General features: G+C 34.8%; 1 protein-coding gene across 1 annotated transcript in view; it reads left to right on the top strand.

Moving 5' to 3' along the window:
* The window catches only part of KDM6A (lysine demethylase 6A), a 197,883-nt gene that overhangs the window by 132,140 nt on the left and 54,996 nt on the right, over window positions 1-10,747 (top strand). The window contains exons 9-10 of the mRNA XM_037729060.1: window positions 3,556-3,649; window positions 5,687-5,815. Coding sequence (XP_037584988.1) covers window positions 3,556-3,649; window positions 5,687-5,815 — 223 coding nt within the window. The remainder of the gene's footprint in view (window positions 1-3,555; window positions 3,650-5,686; window positions 5,816-10,747) is intronic.

Here is a 10,747-nt window from a genome sequence, read left to right as displayed (position 1 = left end):
GTGATTTTCTTTTTAAAATTTCAGATTAACGTTTTTCAGTTCTGGAATTTCCTTTTGTTTCTCTTTCTGGAATATGATTTTTTTGTACATCAATTCATGAGGATTATGTTTTTCTTTTTGTGAACATTGTTAAAAATCTTGCTTTTTTGCTGGGGGGGGAGCAGAATCTGGCTGTTGCCCAGGCTGGCATGCAGTGGCGCAACCTCTGCCTCCTGGGTTCAAGCGATTCTTATGCCTCAGCCTGCCAAGTAGCTGGGACTACAGGCACGTGCCACCACACCCTACCTAAATATCTGCTTTAAAATTATCTGCAGGGCTAGACATGGTTGCTCACACCTGTAATCCCAGCACTTTGAGAGGCCAAGATCACCTACAGTCAGGAGTTCCAGACCAGCCTGGCCAACATGGCCAGATACCATCTCTACCAAAAATACAAAAAACTAGCTGGGCGTGGTGACTCACCTGTAATCCCAGCTACTTGGGAGACTGGGGCAGGCGAATCGCTGGAACCCGGGAGACAGAGGTTGTGGTGAGCCGAGATTGCGCCACTGCACTCCAGTCTGGGCAGCAGAGTGAAACTACATCTCAAAAAATAAAATAATCTACAAATTTCAACATCTGAGTAATTGCACAGTGGGTTTTTATTAATTTCTTTACTTTTGAATATGGGTAATTCCTGATCTTTGTAAGTTTTGTAATTTTTAGCCTGCATGTCATTAATAATACATTGTAGAGATTGCCTATATTTTCCTGAAGATTGATACATTTTTCCTTTATCAGCCAGTTAACTCATACCCTAAACTTTGTTACCCTTGTAGTGGCAGCAACTGAAATCTCTTTAGTTCTTTTAGGCTGCTTGACATCTGTTCTGTTCATGCATAATTCAGCAGTCAGTCAGAGGTTTGGGCAGAGTTTATGTGTGGAATTTGGTGTTTCCACACTCTGTCTCCTTCCTGGGATTTTTCCCCTCACTTCCAACTCTTACGCAGCCTCAAAATCTGTCTTGTGATTCTTCAGGCTAGTAAGATGGCAATTTCTATTTGAGTTCTAGCCAGCCAAGTGCCAGTTGAAGCCTGCCTTCAGGTGAAAATCCAAGAAAAAGGGGGTTACTCATCTAATGCCATTTCCTTCCTTTAAGTATGAACTTTTCCTCTGGTTTTGCCTGTTTTTGGTCTCTCTCCAGTGCTGTCTGGTAGTTGACTTTTGTATTTTATCCAGAATGTAAAGCTGTGTGTTGAATGCCACTCCAAATATTATCACAGGCAAAACTTCTACTCAACACTATTAAAGATAAACTCATGTTACTTTTTTACACATTATTTATCATTGTTATTTAATGTTCTACTCTAAGCATCTATCCTGTTTTATTTCTACTTGCCTAGTGACATAAACTTAGGTTGCCCCCCAACTTCTCCATACTATAAGCAGTACTGTTGAGAACATTACCTGTGGAAAGGTTTCTTTAGCATACATATTCAAGAGTAAGATTGCTGAATTGTAGCATATCTGTATTCCTAATTTTATGAGTAAATCCCCTTCCAGCAGGACATGAGTGCTGTCCTTTACTGACATCCCTACCATACTTGGAATTACTCAACTTTGTTTGTTAGTCGTAAAGGCAGAAGGTGGTATGTCATTTAAACTTGTATGTTCTGATTTCTAGAGGAGTATAGTTACTCACATTTTTTTTTTTCACCTTTTACTTGTTGGGTTACTTATGTCCATTGCCTGTTTTTCTGCCTATGCTTTTTGAGTCAGATCTTTACTCTTCCTTATGATTTGTGGTTTTTTGGGTTGTGTCTAATAAATACTCTCCCATCTCAAGGAAATGTTCTCCTACGTTTTATTCTCTTCATTTTATACTTTTACATTTCGTATTCAGGTCTTTAGTGCAGTTGCTGGTTTTGTTGTATATGGTATGAGGTAGAAATCTAACTTTATATTTCCAAATATGCTGCCATTTTTTCAAGTATGTCATTTGTTTTTATTACAGTGCTGGGAGTATATTTTAACATTTGTTAAGATAATTTATGAAAGTGGTTTTTCTAAAACTTAAATCTGATCACCTTACTTGAAATCATTCAATGGTTCTCTATTGTTTTAGGATACAGTCAGTTGTCTTTAAATGGATTAGGAAGGTCTTTGTGTAGTAGTCATCTTAGCATTTTCTGTCCAGCCTGCTAGTACTCTAAATATGCAATCAGTCTTTCTCTGAGATGTATTATAATGTTATCATACATAGCACAATATACTTAATTTGTTTTTTGTGTATGTGTTTTTCACTACTGTGTAGTCTTAGCAGTTCCTGTTATGTATTAGGTGTTCAACAAATATTTATCAGTTGAAGGAATTGAATAACTTGGCCCTTATCCTTGGCCTAACTATTTAGTTGACTTTTTAGACTAGATGAGTGTTTTGGGGGAACTAGTTTAGCTAATAAGTGAAAGTTAATTTAATAACTCCTGATCATCTCAATGGACAGTTCTCTAAAATCTTCCTTATGTTAGCATTGTATGTGTGTGTATGTGTGTATGTGTGTGTGTGTGTGTGTGTGTGTATGTGTGTGTGTGTGTAGCTCTTTATTTCCATCATTAGGACAACCCAGTAGGTAGCAAGATTGGACATTAACTCTTGTTTTATTGCATCAGTTGTTTATTGATGTTGAATCAATGACTTGCCTGTGGTTTATACAACTAGTTTTGTATTTCTGCCTACTTGTTTTGGGAAATATATGTTTGCTCAGGCAGTTATGTACTGGTAATGATATGAATAAAAGCCACTTCAATCCATTGTTCTGCCAAGTATGTTTTAAAGATAATATTTATGAGACTTTCTTTTGTCAGGTTTTTCCTTTTGTTTTGGAGGAGTTGTCTTAAGGTTTATAACTATAGTTATAACCTTATAACTAGTTTCAGTCATATTAGTACTCTTGAGAATTGTGGCTATGTGGTTTCATTTAGACATTTGCCTGTGAAATCCTGTCTTACAAACATTGTTAAGCTGTAACTATGAGAGTTTTTATGTCTTCAAAATCATGTGTGCTATAAATATTTTCATAGGATATTTTATATATACCAGAAACTGTATCTTTAAAACTTAAATTTTTAACTACTTTAGCACTTTAGATTTTGTCTACAGCAATTTTGACATGTGCTCTATTTATTGAGTTGCTTGGGAGCTTGGTGTTTCTGGGCAGACAGATTATGCACTTGGAGGTAGAATACTTCTCTTGATCCATTAATGTTATTAAATCAAGTTGAGACCACTTATGTTATTAAATTTGAGATGATGTTATTGGCATTTGGAAAATTCTTAAAAGGTCCTATTTTAATGATACTTCATTATAATGAATGTCAGTTTTACTGGTATTAGGTACTCTGGAACAAGGCTTGTTACTCAACTGTCTAGTGTTAAAGAAACATTCAGTAATGGAATCAGCACTTTCAGTTTTTCAAAATATGCTAAAACATCAGTATTGTATAATTCTTAATATAATGAAGTAGTTCTTTAAATATTATGTTAATTTTTCTCTAAATCTCTTTTTCTGCTCTTTAGAGGAAATATCATTCTGCAAAGGAAGCTTATGAACAACTTTTGCAGACAGAAAACCTTTCCGCACAAGTAAAAGCAACTGTTTTACAACAGTTAGGTATGTAATAGATACATTTAGTGTATTATAAGTGCTTTTCTTTATGTTTTTTACATGTTAGGTATGGCAAATATGGAACTTATCTATTCTATTCCTTTTCCTTCCCTTGCTCAGAGTTCATAAAATTATTCTGAATCCAGCATATTTCTGTCTTCTGCCCAGCATTGTTCTTCCCACATTCTGTCTCAGTATAATTCTTTAGTACAGCCGGTCCATTTAAATTATCAAAATTACTCCCCAGTTTTCAACCCAAGGAAGATCGAATACTTCCTTTGTGCCAGATATGTGCTTAAGCACTTAATGAAGTTGTGATTTACCTAATGTCACTTAATGGTTGGTGACCTTGCTTTCATAGCTTTATCAGTTATGACTATAAAACAGTTTATCTATAAACTGTAGAACGTCTGACACTAAGTATGCACTTCTATTCTAATGTGTAACGTGAGGGAATCTATTCATTTGGATATCAGGTGTAACTATCACCAAAAAGGTTGTGAAGGAACTCCCCAGCGTTTAATTTTGTTGCTTAAGTCATGTTTCTTGTTTGAATTTGATAATTGGGTTGTTTTTACAGTTTGTTTTTGGTCTGGGAAAGTCATTTATTCTTAATTTTTAGCCAACATTGTAGTAATGTGAAGATTTTATAGTGTACTATTTTTATATAGTTTTAGTCACTTAAACTTAGATTTTATCATTTATCTTTAGATAATATACATAAAAATAATTATAAATCACTGAATAAAAGCAAATATTTTGACACTCTTAAAATTCTTAAAACTGTAGGCAACTCAAGTAAAATCCTAATGGATAAAATTAGAAACAAAACTAAGGTTTTATTATGAAGGCAGTGTTTGTTTTTTTCAATCGTCAAATACTTTATAGTTGGTTAGTTTGTTTGCTTATTTATTTTAGACAGAGTCTCGCTCTATCCCCCTGTCTGGAATACAGTGGTGTGATCATAGCTCACTGCACCCTCAAACTCCTGGGCTCAGGTGATCCTCCTACCTCAGCCTCCTGAGTAGCTAGGGCTATAGGCACATGCCATCACACCTGGCTAATTTAAAAAAATTTCTTTTGTAGAGACAAGATCTCTCTCTATGTTACCCAGGCTGGTCTCAAACTCCTGGCATCAAGCGATCCTTCTGCCTCAGCCTCCCAAAATTCTGGGATTACAGGTGTGAGCCACTGTGCTTGGCCTATAGTTTTTATCTTATAGAGTGTGAATATATGTAGCCAGTGCCAGTGAGGTAGGAGTGTTCGTATGTTTTTTAATCTGAACTATTGTTGATTCTATAGCCTTATATTTATTTCTTGGAAATAAACATTTTGTTAATGGAATGTCTTAGAGATTTGTAATTGGCTGGGTGCGGTAGCTCATGCCTGTAATCCCAGCACTTTGGGAGGCTGAGTTGGGCAGATCATAAGGTCAAGAGATCGAGACCATTCTGGCCAAATTGCTGAAACCCCGTCTCTACTAAAAATGCAAAAATTAGCTGGGTGTGGTGACATGTGCCTGTAGTCACAGCTACTCAGGAGGCTGAGGCAGGAGAATTACTTGAACCTGAGAGGCAGAGGTTGCAGTGAGCTGAGATTGTACCACTGCACTCCAGCCTGGTGAAAGAGCAGGACTCCGTCTAAAAAAAAAAAAAAAAAAACAAGGCACATAAGCACATTAATTTATTTTTACATGGAATAGTAAATAAGACTTAACATCTTTATATTCTTTGTTTCATAACTTGGATGTTTTTAAATATCAAAATCAGAAAAGTCTATGATTTATAATCTGTTAAATCAGTACTAAAAATTGTTTTAATTTGTCTTGAAAGCTCTTCGAAGCTTTTACAGGACCTTACTGTGAGAAACTGACTTTCTTACAGCCAGAATTGGCAGTTCTAAGTTGTGGAAATGTGTACTCCAAATTAAATTAATATATTGACGGAAAAGAGTACTTTTTTTGTTTGTTTTCTGCTTGGTATTCTTAAACATAGAAGAACAATTAAATCACTTATGTAAATATTTTTAAATTATTTATTATAGGTTGGATGCATCACACTGTAGATCTTCTGGGAGATAAAGCCACCAAGGAAAGCTATGCTATTCAGTATCTCCAGAAGTCCTTGGAAGCAGATCCTAATTCTGGCCAGTCCTGGTATTTCCTCGGAAGGTGAGACTTAACAGACATTATGTTTGCTTTTATCTATTCCAGCTAAGAGATTTGAATTAAAATCTAAAATGTTAGTTTACATATCTAACCTGATCAGTATGTTTTCTCTTCTAAATACATTATTACCAAGATTCTTCGAAGTTAAACAATAAAATTAAGTTTCCAAATGTGGTAGTTTTTTCATAGCATAATCTGGTCTAGCAGGAGATTTCTTATTTTGGTATTGGATTTTTATTTGATTTGAATTATTGCTAGTTTTTTTAAAAAGTCTTATCCAATAGTAATTTTTATTTTTACTTTTTGTTTTTTGTTTTTGTTTTTGTTTTTGTTTTTGAGATGGAGTCTTGCTCTGTTGCCCAGGCTGGAGTACAGTTATGCAGCCTTGCCTCACTGCAACCTCCGCCTACTGGGTTCAAGCAATTCTCCTGCCTCAGCCTCCCAAGCCGCTGGGACTGCAGATGCACGCTACCACGCCAAGTTAATTTTTTGTATTTTTAGTAGAGACGGGGTTTTACCATATTGGCCAGGCTGGTCTTGAACTCCTGACCTCATGATCCACCCGCCTCAGGCCCCAAAGTGCTGGGATTACAGGTGTGTGCCACCGCGCCCGGATCCAGTAGTAATTTTAAATGAACTATTTAAATGCCTTTCCTTCAGACTTCTAATATTTTTTCTATATGTCTGCTTTATCAGAGGATTAATTTCTCATCTGCCTGATGACTACTGGTAGTCAACGGAAGCTTTATAATTTATAATTTTGATTAATGATATTTACGTTAGAATTGACAGAATAAATCTCAAATTACAGTTATACTTGAAATCTTACAGTGAGTAAATACAGTATTAGATTTGTTGGAATGGAGAAGTGTTGTATAATGAAAATAGTTTTCTGTAAGTTTATAAACTTTCCTGCATACTGTTTATACATTGAATGTCTGGATTATGCTTAGTGATCTGAACTATACCTCATGCATAAATATCTGATAGATTATAGTTTTAGACTATCATCAGATTGTATTTTGATTCCTAATCACTTTTAGCTTTCATGACATTGTGAAAATATCAGTGTACTAGGAGCCAAGAGACTTGGATTCAAGTTCTGATTCAGCTACTGTTTTTGGAATTGTGGATGGTTTAGTTAAACCTCTAAAAGCCTCAATTTTTGTTTAACATATTAGATAATTGTATTAGATCAGTGGTCCTCAGGGGCAGGCTGTTTTGCCGCCCCTGCCAAGGACATTTCACAATGTTTAGAGACATTTATTTCTGTCATCCCAGCTGTGGGGTGTGCTACTTTCATATAATGGGTAGAGACCAGGGATGCTGCTAAACATGCTGCAATGCATGGGACAGTCCTCTACAACAAAGAAGTGCCTGGCTCCAAATGTCAGTAATGCTGCAGTTGAGAAACCCTGGGTTAGAAGATCTGTTAGGTACCTTTCTGCTCGAAAGGTTCCAGTTTTATGACTTTTTTTGAAGTTACCCTGTTTTAATTTTAAGTTTTGTTCTATTATTTTTTACATAGAATATTTGATTGTAAGTAAATTTGCCATATAATCACATTAAATTTTAGTTATATGGCTTCATTTTTCCTTTAAGCAAAGTATGCTTGTATGAAACAAAGTAATAGTAAGATGTTTCCTTCTATAAAAATATTCGATTACTCATATTATGCTTAGAAGGTTAAGAAACAAAATTTTTAAAAAATATTTGATTAACTCATTATTAACATACAATAAGAGTTGACTGGAAAGCTACCTATTTTTGGGTGAGGATTTCCTAATCCCTCCCCAGGCTTGTAAAAGAGCCTCATTTGGGTTGTTTCTACGTGAAGCTTGAAGGTCCAAACTTCTGTGTTTCTCTTCTACAGGAGCAGAAACTGGATTTTATTATTTTTGTATCTTTTTTGCCTGACCAAAGTAGCTATTTGATAAATGGATGAAATGAACTAACTAAACTCCATTTGCTTTTGGAGCTAGCATTAATCCTATTAGTGTTGTGGAGTATGAGGCTTCATACGGTGACTGTAAAGGAGGTCTGGAACTGGGAAACAGGGGGTGCCTGTCTCTTGCTTTCAGGTTTATATATGAAAATTTCTTTTAGCATAGATTAAAAAAAATGTATACTAGAAAGTATTTTCCTTCTGACCTAAGATAGTTTAATACAGTAGTATAGATGTCTTTTTAGTATAGGATTTTACATTTAAATTCTAGTTATATAAAATTAATGTATAATGAACCATATGTAGAATTAACTATTGTAGGCATGCTGTAGTTTTCAGCTTCAATGAGCAGTATTTCATCATCAGTATTTCAGTGAGCAGTATTTCAGTCGTTTTTTTTCCAGTTAGCTAATTTTACATTGTAAAACATTACGAAACGTCACAATGCTTTTAATTTAATCTTTTTGGATAAATTTTTCCAAATATACAATACACTTTTCCTGACTAATTAAAGGATACTTATCACAATTTAACTTGGTTTTGAGTTCAAGATAATCATTTGAGACATATTATTTTCCATCTGTAATAATACAATTCTGAGTCCTTTAGTAGACTTTTCTTACTCTCTTTCACTGCCTTGTAATGCGTTGCCTCTAATCTGTTTATCGTAAGAAAAATTTTACGAATAAATTATATTTTAGAAATTTCTAAAGCTCCAAATGAAGACCTCAGTTGTCAGTAAGAAACTTTGGGATTTGATGACCCTGGTATTTCTGAGGCTTTCTGCTACTTAACCTCTGCATTCAGGTCTTTTTGTTGAAGATGGACTTTGCTTGTCATTTGGCACGTGTATATGAAAGTAAAATTGTGATGTGGTATTGTGTTATGCTAGCACCAGTCATTGACTGTGTTATCACAGAACTATAGAATGTTACCACTGGAAGGGACCGGGGAGGTCACCTAGTTAACCTTGTAAATTCTGCCACTTCACAGATTTAGAAAGTGGGTTCAAAATCACAAGTAATTAGTATGAGAGCAGGGATTAGACCCTAGATTCATGCTGGGGTTTTTTAATTACACAAGACTGTCTCAGAGGAACCTATTTTTATTAGAGGAAAAATGGCAGATGATGGGACTGGGACATCTGTATCTGGGCACGTTGGTTTCCTACTTTGACTTTGTAGGAATGGAATGTTAAAACATTAGTTTTGGGAAGAACTGTTTATTTCTCCCAGCTGTTAGGCAAATTCATCTATAAATCTGAGATGGCTTTAATTTCACAACAGCTACAAAAAGAGCATGTTTTCTACTATCTGTTAAGTATTCCCTTTCACTCTTATGTCTGTCCCTGTTTGGCATTGTTGCTGATCTCTTCTCATGAATTTTTCCTTCATAAAACAGTTTGTAGATGCACTCTGAAACTGCCTTCTCTGTCTCAATCACTGACATTTCTTATCTCTCTCAATCCACAAGATTAGTGATTCCTTAGGCTTATTTTTACATCTCCCTTGTAGGTGTCCTGTGTTTTTACAGCCTCTCTTTCATATGGATGAATTCCAAATCTAGATTTCAATACTTAAAGGTATCTTAAACTCCAGGACCACATCTCCTATTCGTTACTTAACATTTCCCATTTTAATGTCCTAACATCGTGTCAAAGTCAGCATATTTCAAACCATATTCACCGTGTTCTTCCCCAAACCAACTCCTTCTCCTTTCACTTTTGCCAAAAGATCACCATTTCTTTTCTATTTAATCAGTCTTAAATACTAAGTTACATTTCTCCACCCTGTGAACATCTAATCAATTAATCATAAAGTCTTTATCAATCTTTTGGTTTCTTGTTTCTCTCATCTTTTTTTTTTTTTTTTTTTTTTTTTTTTTTTTTTTTTTTTTTTTTTTTTTTTTTTTTTTTTTTTTTTTTTACAATTTACTATCAGTCAATAGTATTCAAAATAAAAGAATTACACCATAAATATTAATTGTTGGAAAAACTTTATGTATGTGTATGTTGTCTTTTCAATTTGTTTGCTGGCAAACATGCCATATTCTGGCTGGGAATTAGGAATCACTAAATAATACGCATCTTTACATATTCAAATCTCTTACTCTTCCTCTTCCCCTTTTTTGCCTTTCCTAAATCTTGCAGTATATGGTCATCTCTTCTTATCCTAAATTCTCAGACCAATTATTGTCTCTACTGGCCATTTGATATGATACCATGACATTTTTAATGTATCTTCATTTGTGAACTAAATTGTAAGCTTCATGAAAATAGGGACTGGGTTTTTGTTTTTTTCTTTTTCCTTTAGTGCCCAGAATAAGAAGATAATTTCTTTATCTGCAATTTCCGCTGTTATCTGTATATCCGTCAAGTATATTCGCATTAAGAAAATCGCAGTTCTTGAATCTTTAATCTTACATTGCTACCTTTAGTCATAAAATATTGCTCTTTAAACTATTTTTGATACTTAGTTTGAGATTATGTCTTACGTGTGCATTTTTTATGAATTAAAGAATTATTGCCCTCAGTGTTGTTACTTGGGAAAGGGAAATTGAAATCTGAGCCAGCAATCTTAAGATTTTTGTTTTTAACTCTGTATTTTGACGGTATAGGAACTAGAGGTCAAGCTATATAAGAAGAGTGGCATGTGTGTTTGCGTGTGCTCGTGTGCATGCAGCTCTCAGTATTATAATATTGAAGTGATATGTCCCCTAATTATTTTAATAGAGTTCATTAATGCAGCATGCTTTTTAGCACCTATAAGACAGACTATAGCATGGTTTGTTGAAGGGCTAATTATATTCATTATAGTTACCAAGTATATACACATACATACACATACAATATATTAGCTTATTAGGGTTTTTAAAAAACTTGCTGTGGGCCGGGCGCCGTGGCTCAAGCCTATAATCCCAGCACTGTGGGAGGCCGAGGCGGGTGGATCACGAGGTCAAGAGATCAAGACCATCCTGGTCAACATGGTGAAAC

This window comes from Cebus imitator, unplaced genomic scaffold (genome assembly GCF_001604975.1).
Source record: "Cebus imitator isolate Cc_AM_T3 unplaced genomic scaffold, Cebus_imitator-1.0 Scaffold289, whole genome shotgun sequence".
NCBI classification, from domain to species: Eukaryota; Metazoa; Chordata; class Mammalia; order Primates; family Cebidae; genus Cebus; species Cebus imitator.
This window is presented reverse-complemented; position numbering and strand designations above follow the sequence as displayed.